At 39.5% G+C, this 26,572-nt stretch overlaps 2 protein-coding genes across 2 annotated transcripts in view; one reads left to right on the forward strand and one right to left on the reverse strand.

Annotated features, from left to right (window-relative positions):
• lhfpl4a (LHFPL tetraspan subfamily member 4a) overlaps window positions 1-3,012 on the reverse strand; it is a 43,431-nt gene extending 40,419 nt beyond the window's left edge. Inside the window, exon 1 of the mRNA XM_042497012.1 lies at window positions 2,347-3,012. Coding sequence (XP_042352946.1) covers window positions 2,347-2,752 — 406 coding nt within the window. The 5' untranslated portion in view covers window positions 2,753-3,012. The remainder of the gene's footprint in view (window positions 1-2,346) is intronic.
• A 6,541-nt stretch (window positions 3,013-9,553) lies between these two features.
• mtmr14 (myotubularin related protein 14) overlaps window positions 9,554-26,572 on the forward strand; it is a 44,470-nt gene continuing 27,451 nt past the window's right edge. Inside the window, exons 1-10 of the mRNA XM_042498775.1 lie at window positions 9,554-10,347; window positions 12,569-12,717; window positions 14,856-14,964; window positions 17,113-17,188; window positions 18,940-19,000; window positions 19,999-20,121; window positions 21,341-21,414; window positions 22,582-22,652; window positions 22,746-22,820; window positions 23,753-23,819. Coding sequence (XP_042354709.1) covers window positions 10,213-10,347; window positions 12,569-12,717; window positions 14,856-14,964; window positions 17,113-17,188; window positions 18,940-19,000; window positions 19,999-20,121; window positions 21,341-21,414; window positions 22,582-22,652; window positions 22,746-22,820; window positions 23,753-23,819 — 940 coding nt within the window. The 5' untranslated portion in view covers window positions 9,554-10,212. The remainder of the gene's footprint in view (window positions 10,348-12,568; window positions 12,718-14,855; window positions 14,965-17,112; window positions 17,189-18,939; window positions 19,001-19,998; window positions 20,122-21,340; window positions 21,415-22,581; window positions 22,653-22,745; window positions 22,821-23,752; window positions 23,820-26,572) is intronic.

Genomic DNA, 26,572 nt, shown 5'->3' on the forward strand with positions numbered 1-26,572 from the left:
CTGAGTATAAATGATCTATGGTGTCTTTTTATGAGGGAGGACAGTCTCAGATTACCTGTGAAGCTAATTTTGCGTAGCTTCTGGGTTACCATTATGAGCCATTGTTTCTCATTGGAGTTCCATGAGTCATTTTAGTTATGCTCACATCCTGTTTGTTTGGAAATAGGAAACCTGTCTGTTGGACAACTATCTTTTATTTTTGATTTCTTGTCTAAAGATATTTTACTTCCCCTCTCAACCATCTCTTAATTTCTTTATTTGTCCAAATGTCTCTTTGTTTTGATCTCTCTTTGTTTTCTCTCTGAGGACACAGAGCCACAGAGTGTGGAGAAAAGTCGATAATCTCTAAAGGTCCTGCACTCACACAGGCCTGGCTCCTGCTGCCTTGTGGAAAGGAATAATCTAGCCATCAATACCTCCTCCCAGATAATGTCAGCCCTTCCACACCAATGCACAATTAACCCCCCTCCCAACCCCCTCCCTCCCTCCACACATACACAACTGTGTACCCTGTCAGCGAGAACACTGAAGCCATGATTTAAGAACTAATCTCACAGAGTCCAGAGAGAAACGCAACAAAAGCCTCATCTTAAACATGGTGAAAACCTGCCATCAACACACGGCCCTTTTAAAACACATTTGAGTCAGTTTCATCGCATCTTGTTAACTAGCAGTTTGTGTGATTAAGAATCTACCAGGGGATTCTTTGATGTTTACTGAGCTGGCAACACTTGTATGCTCCACCTGAACTGATACAATCTGTTTCAGCGCTCAGTGATGGGAAACACCAGCCTGGGGATAAACACATACACACATTTAACGGCTACTACATCAGTGGTACTCAAGTTGACCCCCAGATAGGGTGCAACGTGGCCCCCCAGCCATTTTCTAATCCATACACACAATCCATAAACACTGCATCATACACAGATGAAAACTGAGCGTTACTTTGGTCCAGTGTCCCTCTCTGATATCCTCAGCTGTGTCCATCTTACAGTTTATTGCAACTCCTAATACAATCACATTCACAACATAGCCTTTACATGGAGTTTGTTCCAGTGTTGCACAGATGCATGAATGCACTGAGTGGAGATACATTACTGGAATGCATGTGCAGATCATGCATAATGCAGGCTAATCTGGTAGGCTGATATGGCAACCAAAATAGAAGCTGTGATCTTTAATGCAATGCTGCTGAAGGCATCTCATTATCATAATTCCACACAATTACACTCTTGAGACATTATTTCAACCAGTCAGATGAAGATGGTGTCAGGGTGATGGTGGTTTTAAAGAGGGACCAGCCAACAAGGCTTCCAAACATCTACATGATAACAAATGTTTAGTGACACAGCAAAATAATGACTGGTGATACATATATTATTTTTTCAGTTCAGTAAGAACATGCAGATCAGTGCCTTTGCTGTGGTTATCCTGTGGAAGATCTGGGCAAAGGTGGCATTTCTGATAAAAAAGATAAGGTGCAGCCCTGTGATACTCAACTTGTGGCCTGTTGGCCAGCCAACCATTTTCTCATTCATAATAAAAATTAAAGTGAATTATTTTAGGAATTAATTTTGACTTTTAGTATACATAAGGTGCCAGAGTGCATAAAACAGCATCAAATAGGACGTAGTTTATCAGTTTAGCAAAATAAGTGCCAGTGGAGGACCCCCATACCCGGCGACGGAGGTCCCAGCTAAGACCTAAAATCCTAAGTATATCCAAAAATCCTAGGAATATCCTAAAATCCGAGAAATGTCCAAAACTCTAAGAAATGTCCTAAAATCCCAGAAATGTGCTAAAATCTGTGAAATGTCTTAAAATTCTAGAAAATGTTTCAAACCTCGTAAAATTCAAGAAATGTCCTAAATTCTTAGAAAGACTCCAAAATCCTTGAAATATCCTGAAATTGTAGAAATGTCCTTAAATCCCAGAGCGGTCCTATGATTCTAGAATACTAAAATCCGAAACACCTCCTAAAATTTCAAGAAATATCCTATAATCCTAGAAATTTTCTCGAAATTTCCTAAAAACCTACAAATGTCCCAAAATCCTATAAATGTGCTTATATCCAAAAAATGTCCTAAAATCCTAGAAAGGTCCTAAAATTCTATAAACAAATTCCATGAAATGTCCTAAATGTGTACTGGTCTACTGCGACTGGCCCCTAGTCTCCTGTTATCGTGTGTGGCCCCCAAGCCAAACAAGTAGAGTATCCCTGGTGTAGCCAAACACGAGAGCTGAGGAGGGATAGTGATGCTCCTCTCCTCAGTTGTTGAGAGCACCACCGACTCACCCACCCCTGTCTCCCCCGAAACAAGTCAAAGTGTCTTCCATCCTTACCGCACAGCAGCTGCATCCAGGCGCACGTCTTGTAGACCGTGGCGGTGTTGCAGAAGAAGAAGAGGGCGAAGCAGGTGATGCAGCCCAGGATGAGCACCATGGACATGAGCACGAAGAAGGACGCTGCCTTGAAGGCTCCCGATGGGATGGAGTTGAAGTCGGAGAAGCTGCCCTGGCACAAGAGCTCCCGGTTGGAGTTCCCGTTGCCCATGCAGTAGTGGAACAAGCCGAAGTATCCGGCCTGGGGGGTGCTGACGCTGTCACCGATCCAGTAGGGCTGGATGAAGACCACCACGTTGATGATGGCCAAGCAGATAGTGAAAATGGCCCACAGGACCCCGATGGCCCTAGAGTTGCGCATGTAGTTGTCATGGTAGATTTTGGAGGTTTCTTGCGAAGGCAGCATTTTTACTCTCCCACCCCCAACCCCCCCGAACAGCAGCGTCAACCTGGTGTTCCTTCTACTCCCGATCTCCCTTTATCCTCCTCTGTCCGCAGGTAGAGAGGAGAGATTTTTTTTAAACGAAAAAAAAAAACCAAAAAAAAAAAAAACTCTGCAACAAATGTTCAAAGGTCCAGTGACTCCCCCCTCCTCTCCCCCTGGAGCTCAATCATCCAGCAGATCTAGATATTTTTGGAGTAATCTCACATCCAAATGCTCCCCCCTCCTCCCTCCGTCCTCCCCCTCTGATCAGTCAATCAATTGAGTGCTGAAGCGTGATTCAGCTGACGGGAAAGCCTCTCCTCTCCTCCGCTCCTCTCAGCGCGTAAAGACACAGCGGAGCCGACAGCCGAGCTCACGGAGCCAAAAGCAGCGGCGGTTGATGGACGGGACGAGCAGCATTGTCTTATCTCAGCACATCAGCTCCGCCCGTGACCGTGTCCGCTCTGCTGTGCATTCACAGCCAAAAGGCTTCAAAGAAGATGCGAGACGCACTAGTCGAGTTTCCCCGAAATGATGACGATGAATCCAAAGGAAATGATCCAAAAGAAAGGAACAGAGACACAGAGACAGCCTTTGACATGCTTCAATCAGGAATCACACTGAACCAAAAAGGAATATTTGAGACGACGAAAGTCCGAGAATGTGTGAAAAACGTACAAAAATATAAATCAGTCCTCCATCACTGCACAACAACCCCATGACTGTTGTGTTGGATGCTGTGACTGCCACTCACTCTCCAGGTCTCTCTCTCTTGCTCTCTCTATTCGTGCGCGCATCCGAGGAACGTCGACGACTTGTGGATGACGGCGCGCACACATTTTTGATATTGCAGAAATGTTACGACCCCCCCCCCCCCCCCCCCCCCACACACACACACACACACACACATTCCTCTCTGACTAAAGACACATTTTAAGTACTTTCTTTATGTCCAAATAAAAACAACTCATACAAGCACACTAATAGCCTAAATAGCCTAGAATGCCAAAGAATACATGTGCAAATGAGTGGACCAGTGGCACAGCAGGTTTTGACATTAAAAACAAACACAGTACTCAGTTGTCAAGGGATAGGAGTATGTCTCTATTTATCCTGTTCTCACTCTGAACTTGTCAAATAGCGTACAAGCGTAACACCAAAAGCCACCTTCTGCGTCCAACTGGAAAGCGATTGGACAGTGTCAGATAAGAATGGACTGAGATAGAAGTGGTGGGGTTGCTATTAAACACTGGACGGCACTGGGCCATCAACACATAACGTGCATGGGAAGTGTCACTTGAGAACGTGGCCAGACAGAACCTGCTCATGAAACACTGAAGGACCGGTCAGGTCAGGTAATCATGCTACCAGTAACTACGTAAGATAAGGTGCATGAGTAGGGCGTGAGGGTGGGGCAGTGGATGGGTCTCACAAAAAACTGACTTTCATGTGAAGTTTGTGTGTTTTTCTACACCTTACTATGTGCATCTTTTGCCTAAATCTAACTGTCTGTGACTTTGTTGTCTAATCCTAACCATCCTAACAGTGCACATTGGTTGCCATGTTCCTGCCATGGATACTGCCATGTTGGTTGTGTAAACATAAGGACCTTGCTGCCTCTTCCCATCATGTGCATTTGTTGACATCATGGTCAAGGTATCCCACAGTGCAAACAGCTGACGCACAAGGATACCTGAGACATCATAAGTAGACGCAGAAGGTCACTGACAGAGTGGCACCATGTGCTGAGTTGGGATGAGAATGTGTTAGTTATTCATGTCTCTCAAACATGGTGTAGACTAATTTGGATCGATGTTTTAGCACTGTTTAGGAAGACACGGAGGGTAACTAGTGGCGGTGTGTCATTGCATCTCACTGATTAACCCTTTAAAACCTGAGCAGATTAGTTTGATTTCTTTCAAAAAATGGGCAATTGGCAACAAACAACTTAAAAGACATGGGCCACAAATAAGCTAGACATAAAAATAGATAAATAAATTTAAAAAAAACAAATGTATATATATATATATATATATAGAGAGAGAGAGAGAGAGAGAGAGAGAGAGACAGAGCATAATTTGATATATGAAATTATTGATATTAAACTAATTTGTAGGTAATTTTTCTGTGACATTTTACTAATTTCTTGCAAATTGTTTGACTTTGTCTTTTCCGTCCATGTTTTCAAAGTAAATCAAACCAATTTTCTCAGGTTTCAAAGGGTCAAAAATCTTGTAAAAGGCACCTGAACACATCACAAGAAAACTGATGTCGATCCAGGTCTCAAGAGTTAATGAGCTTAAATTAATGCGTTTACTCAGGTTTTGTGTTTCCATCAATGCTAATCGGAGCTGGAGGCGATAAATATCCGTGACTACTGCAGAGCCATTGGTGTGAATGCCAACTGTACACTTTCCAATTATTAAAAAGCCAGATGTTAACAGGATTTTGTGCCATGGGCATGAGGCCTTAAGAGACAGCACAGTACTTAGAAAGTTGTTGCAGCCCTCTAATGACCAACCTGTGAATTTGTCCTTGGCTGAACAAATATGAAAAATAAAAAAAAACAAAAAAAGTAATCTGCTCCTGTAACCAGCTTTTGGATGGTATTTAGGGGGGACTATTATTTAATAACTTTGGTCATAAAGGTCTCCTCCAAGTTAGAGTTGAAGCTGCAGGCTGCATCTAACACAGACACCTCTTTTGTTTCTTCATAAACATCCAAAAACATCTGGTGTATTGGCAGACAGATGTGGAAAGTTACTTTGGTTACTGTTACAGAAATGAGATGGTGGGTTCGACACAGGAATGTTTGTAGATTCTTACTGAGGGTGATAAGAGGTTTTTGACATGTCCTTTGTTTTAAGGTCTACTAATCTGTCGTGGCATGCTGTACGTGCAAAACAGCGATTTACATGTGTGGTGTTGTTTCAGTGACATGTTCAGTGGTGTGTAATGCAAACAGTGAGGAACCTGAGCATCAGGACACCAGATGGAGAAGTCTAGTCTAGCTTTTATTATTTATGTATTATTTTAGTTTGTGCTGTTATCCTTTCATTTACCTCTTACAGTTTGAATATTTTGCTTTTTTTATTGTTTATTAATGCTATTCATAATACTATCATTTTATTCATTTATTTATTTATTTATTCATTTATTCATTTTAATCTTTCTATTGATAGCTTTTTTTCCGGCCTCTGATGTTTCCTCACTTACAGTAGTGTTTCCTCAGTTCTTGGTTTTTATTAATACTATTTTTGTTGTTTGTGCTTGTATTCACATACTTGATTGATTGACTGACTGACTGACTGACTGACTGACTGGTTGGTTGGTTGGTTGATTAAATGAATGAATGAGTGAATGCATGAATGCATGTATGTATGTCCAGACCCCTAAACCAGCATTGTGGGTGTCCAGTTTCAATGGGTTTTCATCTGAGTCCAAGAAAGTAGGGCTTGGAATTCCTGGTGGGACTTCTCTTCTCATCCCTTTAGGTCAAGAAACAGGGATTGAGTAGCTCCCTAACATCCTCAGCATTATTATTATTTATTATTTATAATTATTATTGCAAAAAACTTAAGCAATATTTTCAAAATGTTGATAAAATACAATTGTGAGATAACTGTGTTTCCACTGAGTGATGTTATGTGACTTCTTCTCTTGCCATAACATTACAGGAAGCATGGTGATGGATGTTCAAAACATTAGCACCTTTATTTCTATTGCAGCCACCGCATTAGCTGTCATTATTTCCAGCTGAGGGCGACATAGGTGTGTTAAGTGAGCTGTAATGGAAAGGCAAGTCCCTTTTATGAAAACCCCTCTTCCTCACATCTGCTTGGAGGGCTTGATAAAAAATAACATTTTGTTGCTGCTTCAAATTCAATATTATCGTAACTTCTTTGTCTCATGTAAGACTTAAGAAGATCTCATTCTCTTACATCCTCTTCCACACATACCACACCATGTTTTTTTTTTTAAATGTCATGTGACTCTTTTGTACATCATGTGACCTGCAAAAGTGAAAAAAAAAACTGTTTCCATTGATGTTTGCGAAAGATGGCTTTTAACTAAGAACACCCGAAACACTGTCAGTCATTTTCTGTAACCGTGCCTGACCGTGGTGATAGCTGTGCTGATGCCGCGACCCTGCCTTTGGTTGTGCTCGTGCTGTGGCTGTACTGATTCTGTGCCCCCCGCCCGCCCTGATCGTGGTCTGGTCCTGGTTGCGCCGATGCTGTGATCTTGCCTTTGGACAGCCCCCTTTCACATATGCATGAGACTGTTATCATCTCTATCAACATCATCATAGAGAGCAATTACTAATTTCACACCTACCATTATTGTAATATGACATGCATCTGTTTCTATTATTCTGTGCCCCCCCCCCTCCTCTCTCCCCCCTCTCCCCCCCTCTCTTTCTCTTTCCTTTTTTGCCACAATTGTATCTCATTTGATATTTATGACATCTATTGCTCGTCTGTCCGTCCTGGAAGAGGGATCCCTCACTATCCTCTACCGCTCTTCCTGAGGTTTCTTCCTCTTTTTTTTCCCCGTTACAGGGGTTCTTTTTGGGGAGTTTTTCCTTGGGTGATGTGAGGGTCTAAGGGCAGAGGGATGTCGTACACTGTAAAGCCCTCTGAGGCAAACCATGTTTTGTGATAATGGGCTATATAAATAAAACTGACTTGACTTGTAACCGCTTGTCCTTGTAAGGGTCGTGGGGGGCTGGAGCCAATCCCAGCCAATCCCCGTCTTCTTCGGGCGGAAGGCGGGGTACACCCTGGACAGGTCGCCAGACTATTGCAGAGCCGACACATATACAGACAAACATACACGATCACAGTCACACCTAAGGGCAATTTAGAGCCACCAATCATGACCTGCATGTCTTTGGACTGTGGGAGGAAGCCGGAGACTCTGGAGAGAACCCACGCAGACACGGGGAGAACATGCAAACTCCGCACCGAATCCCATTCCAACCGGGTTTTGAACCAGGGACCAGGGACCCTCTTGCTGTGAGGCAACAGTGCTAACCACGACGCCACCGTGCCGCCCCACCTAAGACACATGGGAGGTTTTTCCGTTTTATTTTTTAATTAACATGTTTCCATTAGGTGTATTGTACATTCACAATTTGAGTTTGTACAATTTTAGGGTTCATGGAAACCAGTCTACCACTGTTAGATAAGCAGTAACTGCCATATGAGCGTGGTGCAAAGCAGTGACAATACTCTGGCCAGTAGAATCCACACATGCACTAACATGCACAAAACAAACAAACAAAAACAACAAACAAATGAAAAAGACAGTTAAAGAATAAATAAGCAATAGAATGTAGAATGATTTAAATGTGTTTATTTTATTTAATGACATAGTTTTTTCTTAATTTTTTTTTCCCTAGACATAGCAATTTCTTGTGGCAAATTTACTACCATGTTGCTCATTCCCTTTTCCCATGCTTCTGAAAAAATGCACTGATTTTCTCAAGGTTCAGAGGATTAAATACTTGTGAAAGGAACCTGGGTTTTCAACAGAGAGTCTGGAACCCCTAGGAGGCCCCCAGAGTCACTGCAGAAAGGTCGCCAAATTATTGCTCAAATTATTTTTTTTGTTTGTTTGTTTCAAGAGTAAACTGCAACTCAGTTGTGCCACCTCCATCTCTCTTTCAGCTAAGTGGTTATTGGCCTGAAGAAACATTGAGGACCCCCATAATTATAAAAATTCAGCTCTTTAAAGCAAAACCAGAATGTATATTTAATGTTTGTTTGTTAGACCTGAAGTTTGGGTAGATTATTTTATGTTTGCTCTTGTTTTTGTAATTTTTACTTCTGTATAGAATTATCCTATTGCTGGATGCTTTGGATGTTTTCCCTTTATTACATTATAGACTCATTTTTCTTGAGCTAAGTACAAGTCTGTACATGGTTCTTTAAAAAAAGTCTGTACATGGTTCTTTAAAAAAAAAGTCTGTACATGGCTCTTTAAAAAAAGTCTGTACCTGATCCTTTTGAAAAAAGAAGAAAACTTTGCAGGGAAAAAAAGGGTGAAGGGGTGACTAAAAATTGGTGTTTAGAGTTGCACAAGAGTTGGTTGCACAGAGTTGGTACTCATTCATAAAAAAAGAAGACTCACACATCCAACCTGTAGGCTAAGTTATTTTTAAGTGGTCAGGAGTAAGTTACAGTATGTAGATAAGATCTCCTACCCAGCCAGCAGGGAACACTCCCACAACATTGACTCATGTTACCTACAAGCTGCAATAAGGTTTTAAGGAAAACATGTTGATCTAATCTTAGAAGTAACATTATAACTGCAACATTCTGAGGATGGTAAGAGGTGACAGATCACAGAATGTTCTTTTATAAAACGTTCCTACAATGTTATATGAGAACAAAGGAAGAAGATTTTCAAAGCAACATTCAGAACATGTTATTAAGTAATGTGATATCTTAAAAAAAAAACAATCAAACATTTGTTGATGTTTATAGAAAATGTTACCCAAACTTCAAGAACACTCCAACAAAACACACACACACACACACACACACACACACACACACACACACACATATAACATTATGCATTCTCATTACGTTTTTAAAACCAGCTAGCTGGATATGCATGGAAGACCTGTGTCCAAGGAAGATCCTCTGAGTAAACAAAGTGTCTGGCTGCAGACAGTCCGAAACGTCAGAGCTTGATCTGAACAACAACAAACGTCATTTAAAGGGGGAGATGGCTGTGTCACGTGCTCATGTCAACTTCCTGTTTACCGCCTGCTGTACCTTCAGACTGTAGTACACAGATTGCAACACCAGACTAACTGCTGCGGCTTTTATCGACAACAACATATGCGATATTGCGACTCTGAAGCCACAGGGTCGACTACTGTATAACCTCAATCTGTTTACCGTCACGGTCGTGGTCACTAAGGAAACATGAAGACGTGACATTGAGGAAACGTGAGCAGGCCGGGACGGATCCGGGAGATTTCCTGACTCCAGCTGACCGGAGCTGAGGCAGCTGGTGTTGGGAGTCGAGCATCACTTCACTTGTTGTCACAAACCAAACAGTGGTGATGAAATAGTCTCAATGAGTATACGGGGGGTTTGAGTCAGTAGAAACTACCTACCTACGCCTGGGACGCTGAACTAGCCTGTTAGCTCGTGGTGCTAACTCCGGTATCAGCAGCAGCCGCAGCGGTTTGAGTGGCCGGCTGTGCGGGCTGGCTAACGGGTCGCGTTCGGAGAGTGGAGCAGCCCGCCGGTGCCCTGAATTCAGGAAGGGTCCCCGGCTCCGGCCCCCTCAAGCGGGCAGTGAGGAAGAAGCTGGGTGGGAAGGGATGGCCTGGTCGGTCTTCCCGTTCCAAAGGACAAGGCTCTGCGGTGTTTGAAGGAGGTCGAGTTCGCCTAGAGGCCACCACCGCGGGTCGAGGCGCTATGATGGCCGCCTCCCCCTCCGCGGCCGGCGGCTTCACGGCCTCCGGGCTGTCGGTCAGAAAGAGCGAGGAAATCATGGATTTGATTGATTTGTTTTCCAAGATGCAGTACAGAGCAAAAGAAGTCACTCCTCGGGTAAGACCGAGAGGGTCATTATTACTCTGTGTGCTTTAATAACTTCAAAACCTCCCATGGTCTATTTTGTGCATCATGAACCGAATTGCATTACAGCATCATGAAGATTTAAATGATCTTGTACTTCTGCAAGACAGCACAAACTGTAGGTAGTGACTAATGAGCTCTTAATTAACTTATAGAGCCACTGCTCAATTCGGCATACAGTAGATCCACCTAGCTGGACTTGATATCTATAAAAATACAGTGTTTTTAGGTGAAGGCACTGCTGTCTACCCTGTCAGACCAGGGTTATGTTGATGCATGTTTATGTTGCTGTTGAGACCCCTCTCCTGTTATCATAGCCTTTATTCATATTTGAAGTGCATCACATGCTGTTGAAAAACTCTTGAGCATAGCGATTGCCCAATTCAATGTAGTTTTCTATTTATTTGAGAAGTTGCCTGCTATCAGGCAAGTGCCACTGATCTTTGAATTGCCATGATCTTAAATGCCACACAGGAGGACTTGTATAGTATTAATTCTTACAAACCGCAAAGTAACATCATGAATGGATGAAGCTTGCTCTACTGATGTTGGAGTCTGCATATGATCATTAGTTTGACACCAAAACCTGCTTCTTGTTCAAAATGTGTTTATTATTGAGGGGCTCCATGAAAGATCTATTACTGATGATTGAGCATGTCTGACTTAGCTGTTGTAATAAATAGCTAATCAAACCACATGTGTAAGTGGTAACACAGACTCTTAGTAGGGCTGCACGATATGCCCCCCCCCCCCCCCAATAAAAGTGATTATTTTGGGGGATGTGGCTGTTGCATTATGAGTTGCGATTTAAGTGAGACTGATAAGTTTTACATGTCATTTCACTGAAAATCCCCCACAGAAAACGATGATGATGTGATTAGGGACGCACAATATTATCAGCACTTCATCGGTATCAGCAGGTATTGGTTTTAACCCTTTAAAAGTGCTTATAAAATATTATTTTGTGAAATATATTCTTTTTTTTCTGTAACATAATTTTAAATATAGTTCTGTTGATGTTATATTTTCCCTGAGTTTTGATATTTTGCTAACCCCTCTTCCTTTTTTTTCAACTAATTTTGAGGTCATTTTCTTGTCACTTTTTTAAAAAAAAATCAAACCAGTTTGTTTGAAATGATTAACAACAATTAATTACAATTAATTAATATTACATAAATTGAAAAGCATTATATTTCATGTCTCCGTCTGCTGGTCGGCCATCACAATAAGAGTATGCATAATATGATGTTAATTTGACCACAGAAGAGTTTTCGTGATAACTAAAATTAGTTAGGGAAAAAAAGTGGATATATCAATATCGGTATCGGCCAGATGGGTTGTTATATATATGCAAATTGGATATTGGCAAAAAATCCAATATCGAGCATCCCTAGATGTGATTTTTGCTGGTTTCTGTAACAAACAAACCCGTTCCCTTTCATCTGGAATATGGTTTCTTGGCCAGGTCATCTTTGTAGCACCACAATTCTTTATCTGTTATGTTTTTTTGCAATACATTTTATCTTTATCACATTAAAAGATTGCAGCTTTTGCAATTTGGATATTTTATTTGGCTATATTGCGATTTAGTATTTCAATTAATTGTGCAACCCTAATTCTAAAAGATGCCTGATTTAATTTATATTTGTGGATTTACTCTCCATATAATTTCATAGATATTTATGATTGATCAGCGTTGAATATCATAAACTATAGAGAAGTCTCTGTGGCTATACTTTGCTATACCTAGTTAAGTAACCCATTTGGTCATTCTGCTTTTAGCCATTATGCTCACACACTGCAACAGCCTGCCAGAGGATCTGAGAGGAGCTGGCTGGAAATATTGACACTTTTAAACGTAAACTAAAAACCTGTGTTTTTAGTCTGACTGTTATGTAGTGTCTCACTATCACAATTTTATGGTTTATATGTATTCAATTTTTTAAGATCCATTTTTGCATATTTTCACTGCTGTTATTGTTTCTTTAATCAAACTGTAAAGCACTTTATATTACATTCAGTTTGTTTGAAAGGTGCTACGAAATACAATTTGATCAATTGATTGTATGATTTAGTTTGATCTATAAAGACTTATTCCCAAATTCTGTCATTGTCCTGATGAAAAATGAATTTCCTTTTAAACCACTAGCATAACTTCTGGTTTTTTTTTTTTTTTGTTGTTGTTTCCCCGCAGGTGGAGGCTATAGAGAAGCGTTGTCTGGAGTTATTTGCCAGAGATTACAAGTACAGTATCATCCATAACTCCAATGGAGACGTGTGTGGTCACTACCCCCGGCAGATCGTTTTTCTGGAGTATGAATGCACAGATGTGGAGAGAGACAGGTACCGCTCCAATACTTATACAAACCATAACTTTTCCAATACAAAGTTCAGTTCACTCAGTAACCAATTACCCTCCTGTTTGTTTATGTCACTCTTGTAATCACGCACACCTTACTATAGTGCAGGGAGCAAAGGTCAGCGTCCATCTCCAGCCGCCCTGATCCCATCAAAGGCAGCCGAGGGGCCGGAGTGACTGCTTTGTCAGATTGTAGCCAGAAATGGAAAATGATCTGCAGTGATTCAGAAGTCCTTATTTCTCACTGCTGCTTAATAGAGTCTGACTATTTTCCAGTGTAGTGCTAGAAATAGAAGATGTTCTTAAACATCGGAGGAAACACGTTATTTATTTTTTAAAAAAGGCTTTTATATACAGTATTTACAAAAAGTCACCTTGTTGGAAAATAACCCTCATGAGCACAGAAAACTTTTCCTTCCACTCAAATGTTTTTATGTTTTCATTTTACGGTCTGTCTTTCAGTTTCCCATGATTCAAAGTAACAAACTGAGGAATATCATCTAAGTCACTTGTGATCAATAAACCCACTTACAAAGGGCTTTCAAGGCAGTATTATTTGTAATGATACTCAGTAGTGTTGAAACAATATGTTGATCTGTATCAAATCACACCAAATATGCACAGCTGCCAGCCAGGACTGGGCAAGAAGGCCAAAATCCTCTTTCACTAATAGTGTAGTTCTACATGCCAGTGTTGAAATATGTTTAATGATAATATAAATTGTTTGGAAAATTAATTGAGAAACTGTTTATGGATAAAATACCCAGAGTGGAATGTCTGCTTTTTGTCTCATTAGTTAATAAAGGCCTGAAAATCAAACGTTAATTTCAAACGGTCAGTTGAGCACTTTAACTGACATTTTTGGATTTGATATGCGTGCACACTTTTGCTTCTCTATACCTACTTATTTGATCAACAGAAAATAAATTGCCAACTATTTTGACATTTTATTAATAATTTCAGTATTCTTTTCAAGTAAACAAATGCGAAACTTTCTCTGGTAAGGATTTGCTGCTTTTATTTGTCACTCATGACACCAAACTGAATATATTTAGGTCTCGGTCTGCTGATGGGCCAAAACATGCAAAATGAAGACGTCCCCATTGATTAGGAGTAATTGTAAATGGAATTGTTTTTTCACACTTATAAACATATTTATAGACTAAATTAGGAATTGAGAAAATAATAGTCAGATTAAAGGTCCAGTGTGTTGGATTTAGTTGCATCTAGCAGACTCCAAAAGTGTTTGGTTTGTCCGCTTTGGACTACTGTAGAGACATGTCAGACTGAGTGGGAGATATTCCCCCGTGTGTGTAGACATAAAGGGCTCAATCTAAGGTAATGAAAACACAACCATTCTTAGCTTCAGGTGATTATAAACTAATGTAAATATAATCATTAATAGTATATTCTATTTCTGCCAATATATCCACATAAAGCCTACACACTGGGCCAACAGTGATTACATAAATTGTTAAATGGCTGACTTTTTCTGTTGAAATGCACTGTAAAGGTCAATATAACACGTGATTTGGCACAGCTGTTGTCATTAACCTGTCTTCATGTTGTTTGGTCAACAATCGCTTCTCATCAAGTGTTGGCTATGATGCATGTTTGTCGTTTGCCAACCTGAAAGAGGGTGAAGAAGAGATTTAGCCATTCCATGTTTTTTAGGTGTTTCACTATGGACTTAAGTCTACAAAAACAACGTGGAAATGCTAATGTGGACACAAATGGTTTCACACAGAAACAAGCACTGTTATAGTAGACAGCTTCATGTAGTCTCAGTCACAAAAAACATTTGCTGGGTGTTGGTTCACCCAATATCATCTTAGATGTTTATGAGGTCTTGTTAATGCTCATCAGATATCCTCAAAGTGTTCGTCTTTTCATGGCTAAAATAGCAGCAGGCGGGCAGTTAGGGTAAATGTAATAAAGTATTCACGTCCTGTTGTAGCTCAAAGGCTGAATGTCTCACTTAAGTGTAAGCTACATCTCAGAGGATGAGCTCAGTTCAATTATCTGGTGGTATCAGTGTGCTTCTTTCTAATCACATTTTTTATATTATGCTCTAAATTGCATTTAAAAGACTGATGGATAATGTGTTGGTTTGTGTGTGCAGGTTTGAGAGCACAGTGCAGATCAGTAAGCTGCAGGATCTGGTGAACCGGAGTAAACTGGCCCGCTGCAGAGGGAGGTTCGTCTGTCCTGTCATCCTCTACAATGGCAAGGTGGGTACAGCTGTCAGAGACACACTAACAACATTTGCATGCACAGTTTAGTGGAGCTACGGTTATAGCTCCATTAAGCCATTTAACTGTACTCCTGTCCTTGTCCCAGCATAGACGCACTGGGGGAGAATCCATTTTAGACGGAAGCATGTCCATTATATCACGGCAGGTGGAGATATTCCCCTTTTCAGCTAGTTGCAATAAACCTATATTATTAATACAGTCTATGATATAGACCCAATCACAGTCACAACTTTTTACTTACAGTAACTTAAAACTTAAAAAAATCAATGTTAGTTCAAGTGCAGCCTACGCAATATTTAGAATATTTTAACAGTTTCACCTTGCCGTAAGACAGCCCTTAGCAATGGGATACATCGCTTGGCTTCCGTGTTGTGGGACTGTACTTTATTTATCAGAGAAGGGAGGTCGCTGGGGTGTGACTTTTTTTATTTAAAATAAATATAAAACACTATCTTTTCAAGTTGTATTTCCCTCCCTAAGTCAAAATTAAAAACACAATCCCCTCCACAGTGCTTACATTAAAAAAAAAAAGCCTTACCTGTTTTGCAGCACCCCTTCCTCTCTCCCTCATACGTAAGGGACAGTCCCTATCCGTAAATACAGAGGGAGGCTGACACAGTGACAAGGAGCACACACAGAACGCTGAGTCAAGTCCGACTGAAGTGTTTACATGACGGAATAGCTCGACTTCCAATCGTATTTTCTGGGTGTGTTAGTCTGATTAAGAGAAATTTGATTTAGTCCAATTTCAGTTGGATTAACATGTTTACGTGTGCTTTTTGGGGGGGAGGGATCTATATGAGGAGATAGCAGGTCAACAGAATATGCTGCATAGACATGGTATACAACATCTGGAAGCTGGAAACCAGAACATTTATGTTAGATGCAGCTCAGTCAAGCTTTTTAGGTCATTAATCTGTAATAAACACAGTGTTTTGTTTAGGTGCCCATTCAAGCTTTAAAGTTTGCACAAGGGCTTATAACATTATGATGAAAGTATATGATGGCCAGTCTCATTCGTGATTCTCATGTTTATGTCTCATAAGTTGTTGCAGCAATTTTTGTGTCGATACCATTTGTTACTCAGATTTGGTGCTAAATTTAAGCATTTTTGACCACTTAAAAAATTGAAAAAAATTAAGCCACCATGACCTTAAGAAATACCACAGAAAAATCCATGCTGTGATTTGGAAGCAAAAACTTTTGACATACGATTTCTGTAAGGGTGACATTTTTTTAGTGACTGGATGGTGAGCACTTCTGTTTTGAAACTGCTGAGAAACCCTCTTATTGTCACCATAGCGAAACATCCTCTGAATGCCTGAGGTCTCTAGTTTGTTTAGGCTGTGATTACCTTAGAGGTCACTATAGGTCATTCTATACATCGATATTAATTCTCAAAAAGTTTCATTACACTGAAATGGCTACGAGGGGGGGATACCATTACAATACATGAATAGAATTGGTAGTTCATTAAATAATTTTATATTTTGGTAGTTAACATTAGTTTAAAGGACATTTAAAAATATTGAGGTAAATGTTGTGAGTGGCGATATAGCTTTAAAATATAGCAGTATGATTTTAAAGCTATGTAGCCCAGCTCTACCTGAACTTTTTGCTCTGGACAAGCAACTCCACAGGAATTAATAGATGCCATCTTTGGTCTGCTGTCTCGGTATTATTTGAGTCTATGAAGTGGCCATACTGGTTTTTCCCGCGCCGAAATTTATCCTAGTGTTACAACATTATTTAGCCCACTTCCCGACCAGCTAGCATACCGTGGTACCACTGGATTCCTCAGATCTTCTAGTGTCATCTAATACTTCCACTGTAGCTGTCCTTTCAGAGTTGAAGACATTAGACCTCACTGCCTCAGAGAGCGTGAAATTAAAATAACATCAGCGTTGCAGCTTGTATGAGAACACACAGTAACGGGGAGAAACCAAAATAAGAAATCCCTCCAGGTGTTACCGCTTAGAAAGAAATGAGGCAGCTGTTGTGTTGCTGCCACTACCTCTTTTCTGTATGTATAGGCTGAGAAGGTGACGAGATGTTAGTTACGGTAACAACATGCTGCTGTGAGACACCAGGCTGATCCAGAATCACTTTTTTTCCTCATCGCAGCATATTTGCCGGTCGTCCACTCTGGCAGGATGGGGTGAGCTGTATGGACGCACGGGCTACAACTACATCTTCTCAGGTACGCACACGCACACGCACACACACACACACACACACACACACACACACACACACACACACACACACACACACACACACACACACACACACACACACACACACACACACACACTTAAATATAACCTTAACAGGGAAGTTGTGGTTGACTTATTTTCCATTGCGGGCTGACGTTGCTTGTGTGCTCTCTGACATGTTAATAGTCAGTCTGTTTTCGGACAGCTGTCAAACTTTTCCTACTGACACTTAATGTTCCTCTAAATGACTCGGGCTTAACTGCATTCACAAGTCAACAAGTAAAAACAATAAAAAGAAATTTGTATTTCTGGCACCTACTGTCATATCAAAAATGTGATGAAAGGATAAAAATAACAAAACATGTTCACTTGATAGATCTTTTTTTCTTAAGCAAGTCTGACATTTAGAAGACATCATGGTGTGCCTCTAACGTGTTGGCTGCAGTTTCAATTCTATCATTTGTTGTGAATGAGGTAATTTATGTAACAGTGCTGGCTTTTTTGAAGTATAATACTACTTGGGTCTTACTTGTTATTTCCATTTTTCCAATTTCTATCAGCTTCTAAAAAGATTACTCACAAAGAAGAGTGGTGGGATGTCTGACAGTGCAGTACAAGACGATCAGACACATGTTGTGTCCAAAATCTTGAAGCAAAACGTCTGTAATAAAAATCCATCACAGTTTACAGACCAGCTTCCTGCTTCAACTTTGAGCTACTGTGCTTATTGTAGCTGTGCATACACATACTTTACCTGTGCAATAAGTCAAGTCAAGTTAGTTTTATTTATAGAGCCCATTATCACAAAACATGGTTTGCCTCAGAGGGCTTTACAGTGTACGACATTCCTCTGCCCTTAGACCCTCAAATCACCCACGGAAAAACTCCCGAAAAAGAACCCCTGTAACGGGGAAAAAAAGGAAGAAACCTCAGGAAGAGCGACAGAGGATGATGAGGGATCCCTCTTCCGGGACGGACAGACGTGCAATAGATGTCATAAATATCAAATGAGATACAATTGTGGCAAAAAGGAAAGAGAAAGAGAGAGGGGAGGAGAGGAGGAGAGAGGGGGAGAGAGGCACAGCAATAATAGAAACAGATGCATGTCATATTACAATAACGATAGGTGTGAAGTTATTATTTGCACTCTATGATGATGTTGAGGGTGATGATAAGAGTCTCATGCATATGTTGGTAGGGAGGTGTCCAAAGGCATCGGCGCAACCAGGACCAGACCACGATCAGGGCGAGCGGTCAATAAGGGGTTATTAGTGACTTTTGTGCATAGTGCATTCACTTTCACAATGCCTGCCTGCAACTTTTGATCATTTTCATTAACGTTGAATCTGATGTTTATTCGTCGGTCGTAAACATTAGAAAACAGTGGAAATGCTATGATCTATATGTCATATTGCACAACATCATTAAATATATATATATATATATATGTATTTAATATAATTAAAATTATATATATATATATATATATATATATATATATATATATATATAGATAGATAGATAGATAGATAGATAGATAGATAGATAGATTGATGTTGATATTCTTTATTCTTTAAAACTAAACTTGTTTGTGACCTTAAAACCAACAAGACAGGTTTCTGATAAAAAAATGCAAAGTATTTATTGTCTGAATGGTAAACAGAGTTTAAGTTCTTGTCATCACTTTGAGTGAAGATATTCATCCTTTGTGCTTCTGTTTTTTGTTTTTTTTCAGGGGGCACTGATGACACATGGACAGAGCCGGAGGAGGTTCCAGAGGATGAGAGTGCTGTCAGGTAAACACATCTTTATCTAGATGAGTGTACAGTGAACACCAGACACTGGTCTGATGGTGAGCTAAATCAGCATGTGACAGTCATGATAACAATGAAACACAATGATGCAGGACACCAAAGTGTTAAAAAGTAGGGGTTTAACGATACATCCATCTGGATCTATACATTAATCCCATGATAATGATCCAAAGTCGTAGATACATATGCCTTTATTTTGACATTTCCATGGCATGCCTATGTCACCATTTCTGTCCACCTCCATCCTTAACATTTACGGTGTTTTATCACATGGATAGTAGGAGCAATTGTTCCGAAAAAGGGAGTTTCCCCCCAGGCAAATAATGGCAAACAGCCAAGAAAAAGGCAGAGTATTAGGCTTAGGTACCTAACTCTGTGCCAACTAAACTACATAGGTAGTACTGAGTGCTTATTGATTTTAAATCCATTGGTGCCAAATTTCGGTTCCTGAGAGGTCGTCTGGGTGAGAACATTGGGTTTAAACAAGAGACAAAAGTGCCACATAGCACCTAAACATGGAAGCCAGCCATGGAGCTCTGAGGCCAGCAAAAGAGTCTGCTGAGCAGCTGGGCTTAACTTTAGACAGGGAACCAGTACCAAACTCCAGACCATGTGAACAGTACCCAACTCTAATTGGGATATTTACTGATATCAACTCACATCAGTTACAGGCCCATAAATTGTATTCTGACAGACACCAACACTTAAATTATTCATAGAATCATTATAATATCATAACATGGTGAAACTTGTGATCTACACCCCTATTAAAAAGTAATATGTTACTGACTGAAGACAACTTTTAATCGTCTCATCAGGGGAAAAAAAAATGTATCCTGAGAAAGTCCATTTTCTCAACCAGTCTTTCTCTCATTTAATTTTCCTCTTCCTCCTCTCTCCTCTACGTCCTTGGTGTTCTCCGTCTCTCCCTCCTTCCCTCCGTCTCTCCCTCCTCCCTTCCCTGCTTCCTCCTCCTTCAGGAACGGGGACTCGCAGCTCTTTGACAAGGTTCGGGGCCACGACATTAAGCTGCTACGTTACCTCTCGGTTCGCTACATCTGTGACCTGATGGTGGAGAACAAGAAGGTTAAGTTTGGCCTAAAGTAAGGAACAGCACGGACTAGTTCATCCACACTCGGGCTGTTATCCAGGTCACTGTCTCCACCAGTTTTTGTTGAAAGAAACCCTGTGGGAGGCATCTGAATATTGACTCAGTGTCTTTATGTTTGACAGGAGTGTTTTGCAGATTGTGCCGTTAATTGAGACTGGTGTATACAGTGCGCTTGTGATTTTGTGTAAGCTGGGCAGGCCTTCGCCTGGCTTTGATTAGATCCAGCTCTGTGTCCAAACAGCTTGGTAATCATTGTCACACCATTCTTGGTGTTTTAAGGGCTAACCCACTGTAATTGTTAATAGCAGCTGTTAACGTCACATGTAGAGCAGATGGAACTGGTGCTAGTGTGCTAACAACAACAGAGTTCTGACTAAATATCAAGGAAGACCTTGTAAGTAGGACTATGGATGAAATTTAGCAATTCTGCTTATTCCGGCATATTTACATGCTTACTGCTGATATGTTGATGAATGTGCATTGTCCGAATTCAGTAAATTGAATAAATTAAATTAAGTTAAGTTAAATGATATTAATTTAAGTACTAAAATAAGCATACTTATTAAGTCAGAGAAGTGAGGGCAACGCTTCCAAGTGAGGAAACACCAGATACAAGCTAAAACCTATAGATTAAAAGATACAAATTATTATTATTATTATTATTAGTAGTAGTAGTAGTAATAGTAGTAGAACTAGTAGTAGTAGTAGTATCAATAATAACAAAAGTAATGATAATAATAATAATAACAATAATGATAATAACGATAATAATAATAATAATAATAATAATAATAATAATAATAATAATAAAAATAATACATTTTAAAAATACTTTAAATAGTAGATAAACGGTAAATGAAAAGATAACAGCACAAAGTATAACAATAGATAAAAATGTAAAACAGACTAAAATGTATAAATAAATAGTCAATAAACAAATAGGTAAAGTTCAGTTAAAAGCCAGACTAGAAAGGTGTGCACAAGGAGATATCAAAAGAGGAGCACAACACATTTAGACAAACTCAAAAAGGATGTAAGGAATGGCAAGACATAATATTAATGCTAGAAAAGCAGGAAACAGGCAGTGACTTTGTTTTGTGTAGTATATAGTATAAATGTGTTGTGAAATGTGTATTAAAACACTGTATGTGCGCATGAATGCTCACTATGTATCTCATATGGCTCTTTGTGCCTTTTGTCTGTCTCTGCAGTGTGACGTCCTCTGAGAAGGCAGACAAGGCCCAACGCTATGCAGACTTCACCTTGCTCTCTGTGCCTTACCCAGGTACAATCCTCATTGGAACTTTTTCAGTCACTCTACTTGAGCTTCTCCGGTAAATTGCACACGCTGATACTATTTGCTGGCAGATGTTAACTTATTGCATATAAGATAGACAAGTTTGTTATCGAATCAAATCAAATCTTTTTATGCCTCTGTCCATCCGTCCCATTCTCGTGAACAAGGTGTCTCAAGAAAGCCTTTAGGGAATTTCTTTAAATTTGGCACCACTGTCCATTTGGACTCAGGCATAAACTGATTAGATTTTTGTGGTCATATTGCAAAGGTCAAGGTCACTGTGACCTTGTTCGTGGCATTCTTGTGAACACAGTATCACATGAACACTTTGAAGGAAATTTCAAAGTTACTGTGACCTTGCATCAATCTAATTTTATGAACTCAGCACCCTTAAGAAGGCCTTGAGGGAATTTTATAAAATTTGGCACAAACGTCCAGTTGGACTCAAGAATGTACTGGTCGTAATTTGGTTGTTATAGATCAAACGTCAAGGCCACTTTGACCTCACAAAATATGTTTCTATCCATAACTCAGGAATTCATACACTAATTATGACAATGTTTCACTCAAATGTCTTATAGTTTTAAAAAGACAAAGTAATGACAATTTATATCCAAGGACTAGAGATGGAAATTAGTTAGTAAATCTGGTACAAAGCATCTTTTTCTCCTCTGAGACCAAAGTTATTCTCTACATTGTCCCTGATTCAAATAAACTTAATAAACTAAACTAAAAGGTCAAAAGTCAACTTCAGAGTGACATCACAACGTTCTGCAAAAACACTTTACGGGCCATTACTCAACAGTTCAACATATTTCAGGAACAAAAGAGGAGACACTTAGTCAGATACTGAACTGGTGACACTGATCTTGGGTGTCCACCATAAACTGCGTCGACTATAGAGATCTTTTGTCCTGCTGGGGGCAAGATGTGTCTGAAGCATTCATGTTTTCACACATGGATGTCAACTGTAAGTGTAACTTGACTGGTTCGTGGAGGCATACAACCGCAAGCCGGTAATTCTAGTTTTGTATTTGTTTTGTTTGTTTTTTTGTTTTTTTTGTAACAGGCACAAACAAAAAGTGTTTACTGACAAATAATCTTTTTCGAAGTACAGAAACATACAGTAGCTATGTTTTTTTTCTGTCTTTTTAGGATGTGAGTTTTTTAAGGACTACAAAGACAGAGACTACACAGCAGAGGGCCTGGTGTTCAACTGGAATCAGGTACACAGACTGTTCACTGGCTGTTTACTCTGTGATCATACCGTAGCTTTGTTCTGTCACATTAACCTGAAGACACTGTGTCTCCTCTCACAGGACTATGTGGACGCTCCTTTGACAATCCCATTGTGCTTTACTCAGAACTTGAACATTGACTGGACTCGATACCAGGTTACTGCTCCTCTTATTATTCAGTGGATTCACACTGTTGTCCTCAGCCAGCACACGCACACACACACACTCACTCCGCCAGCCATGGCACACTGTTTGTCTGTGCTATTTGTGGTGTGTCAGTGCCATCTGTTGTCCAACTTGCAAAGTGCTGTGGTCATGATTTCATAACCACTGCCCCCATACAGTTCCAGTTGCAGTGTGGTTTAAACCTTACTGACTCACTTTGTGCTGCCAAACATTGTTCAAACCCACATCATTTTTATTTTAGAATCCAAAAGTACCAAATATATATGTGGGGCTGAATTTCTAAGAAATATGTATACAATGATAGTGCAACCATAAAAAAAATGTAGTGATTATGGATTCAAGGACAAAAATGACCAAAAATGGAGGGAGAGGTTAGACTTGATTTTCTTTTGTCGTTAGGTCAAAACCCAAAAATTCCAAGGCACACTGTGTTTTAAAAGTTAAAAAGCCTTTTAATAAATGGGCTCAATGCCATGCCCTGATGAGGATTGTGAGTTGACACGTGTAGGTGTCAAGCCCATTTATTGAAGGCCTTTCAGCTTTTGCAACACAGTGTGCCTAGTGTGCCAAGTCTAACCTCTTTCTCCTTTTTACAACAAGGAGACTTGCTTTAGAATAAGTCATTTAGTTAAACAAACAGCTGGAATGAGCTGCATGCTGTGCGATACTGACTGACACTGTGCTGTGAGGTGATTTGTCCAACTTGAACTTGTCTGGTCTAAAACGTCACTGCAACCAATAACCCTCTGCTGTAGCAACACTATAATTACTGTGTGTGTGTGTGTGTGTGTGTGTGTTTGTCTGTGTGTGTGTGTCTTTGCCTGTGTGTGTGTGTGTGTGTGTGTGTGTGTGTGTGTGTGTTTGTCTGTGTGTGTGTGTGTTTGTCTGTGTGTATGTTTCAGTCGTGGGACCTGGTGGAGCAGACCCAGAACTACCTGAAGCTGCTGCTCCACATCATCAACAGTGATGGTAGGTGGTGGTGGTTGTGGGAGTAAAATCACTTGAGGTGTATTAAGGGTTAACCCTTTGAAATCTGAGCACATTTACTTGATTTCTTTCAAAAACATCGAAAGAAGGCAATAAGCAGCTTAACAAGAAATGACCCACAAATCAGCAAGAAATTATTAAAAAGTTAAAAAAAATCAAGAAAGGGAAATGACCTTAAAAAAACAAAAAGAAGAAGCAAATGAAAAGATAATATATTTCTGTAGCATCATTTTAAATATGTAATTAAAGTAATTATAAACAAAGTTCTAGATATTTTCCCGTCACTTGATAATTTTCTAATAATTCTATCCCACCCCCCCCCCCCTCTCCAGTAAAGGTAATTTTTGTTCATTTAGTTATTACCTTTAAGAATTTTTTTTAATCATGGCCTTTTTTTCTCATGTCTTTGACAGAAATCAAACCAATTTGCTCAAGTTTTAAGGGTTTAAATTCTTGTGAAAGACATCTGAACACAGCACTAGAAAACTGATGTTGATCCAGGATTTAAAGGGTTAATGTAAGTTTAGGTTTGCGACTTTGGTTCATATTAGATGAAGGAAAAGACACGTTTTTTTGATTTATTATTCTTGCAGACAACTAAATCTTTATGCCCAAGTTTTAGTCAGCAGATATCAAAGTAAGACCTTAACATGCTTCCTGAGTTCATCAAAAGTACTACATTTAATTTAAAGTAACATCATGCATTTTCTACCAATCAACTGATTATTATGATTAAAGCAGAACGAGTAGTGGAAATCCAGACTAAAACACAACCCCAAAGTTTTCAAACTAAATCAAGGCAAGCAGGTCTCCATCTGAGGGTTTCCAAAGCGCCAGAGTAGTGCAGATGCTCAGCATTATAACTTAGCATTAGTTATACATTTTAAAACATAATGTATTGGTGTAGATGGAGCCTAAGCCTTTCCTTCAGTATGAAGTTCCATCTGCCACAAGATATGATCTCCTGGGAAAATGACGCATTCATTCATTATGGCACAAATGAAGATGATATAAAAAAGTTGGCTTTTTTCTACTTTTGAGAATGTGTTTATTTACTTAATAGTTAATTCCAGGGATGCACAATATTATTATTATTATATTGTTTAAATTATTTTTATTATTGACAGAGTAAACACACCATGTACAAAACATCAACTCTATGTTGAAGTATTTTTCTTATTTTGCACAATGAATGAATATGCACTGAAAAGTATTTTATTTCACGTCTCCATCTGTGTGTGGGCCATCACGGTAAAAGTATGCATCATATGATGTTAATTAAACTTTAAAAGAGACTTTATGATCACTAATATTATGTGGTTATTTTTACATCAGCATTTCAGATATTGGCAAAAAATCCAATATTGTGCATCCATAGTCAATTTAAATGATCATTTACACGTTAAAGTCATATTTCAAGCAAACATGAAATGTTCTATGGGTCTAGATTCCTCAGTGTGCAGACTGGCTTCTTTTCTCTGTCTTATGTAATAGCAGAGTAAATATCTTAAGGTTTTGGACTGTTGATCAGGAATAATGAGGAATTTTAATATGTAGCCTTGGGTTCTGGAAAATTGAGTGACTAAGCTACACGGCAACACAAAAAAGGAGCATAATCGGCTGCAAATATAACAAAAATATATATAAACATATAGCCTTGGTTTCTGGGAATTTGTAATGAACATTTTAAATTGTGTAAATTGAGTAAATAATACAGTAGTATAAAATTAGTCGCAGCTTCATAAATGTAGGTGTGTAGTACTTGTTTCCCTCTTTCAAATATTTGTATAATGCTACAGCCCAGAGCCACACATACATTCACACCCCAGGAGCATTTACACAGTGCAAAATAAATGACCCACCAAGTTAAACAATCAGCAGCTCAGATGTTCTGTGACACATGGCTCGGGAAATGACTTTGACAGTGTCTTTATTTCATGAGGATAGTAACTTGTAACTGTTTTTTTAATACCATCTTGGACTAAATGGCAACTTAATGAGTCGGACACAAACCGACAAAGTAGCAGCTGTTGGAGAAGGAAGACGAGGAGGGAGAGGAGGGAAACATGCATTCAAAAACATAAAGCTATACAAACTAAAACTTAGACATTCAAGTCCTAAAGTGTCCATGTCTTCACCCACAAAATGACGTTTGCATATCAGGAAAAGGGGGGATGGCAAGACTTTTTGTTCCCTTTACTTTCTGTGCGCACAAGAAGACACCACAGGATAGTACTGTTTGTGAACCAAACAGCGCGGCTAAATCACAGTCAGGTGCGCCCTGCCAAGTGTTTCGGGAATGTGTCAGACACACTCTTGGTAGGTGGGACGCAGGGTGGATGGCATTATTATTGGTAGTGCATTAAAAGCTGTGACAAAATGTGGCACATTGCATTCACTCTTTATAACCTGTTGAACACTTAGGGACTGTTTGGTGCATTTTACATGCTTTTCATTCTTCATTTTTGTTCATTTTGGCTGTGTTCATGAATATGGCATACATTGTGGCAAGATTGTGTATTTTTGTCTAAATCTTGAAAAAAAATCAGCTTCTACTATAAGTCTTAAATTTACTGTGGAAACTAACTTACATTCAGACTGTTATATGCAGAGAATGCTCTATTGAAACCCATTCATACTGAAAATTTTGATCCCACAGCCATCAAAGCAGAAAAACATGCATTGTATTATTTCTGGGTGACATTCTGGGCTTTTGACTTGGAATTTGTCATTTT

Source organism: Plectropomus leopardus, chromosome 2 (assembly GCF_008729295.1).
Source record: "Plectropomus leopardus isolate mb chromosome 2, YSFRI_Pleo_2.0, whole genome shotgun sequence".
Lineage (NCBI taxonomy): Eukaryota > Metazoa > Chordata > Actinopteri > Perciformes > Serranidae > Plectropomus > Plectropomus leopardus.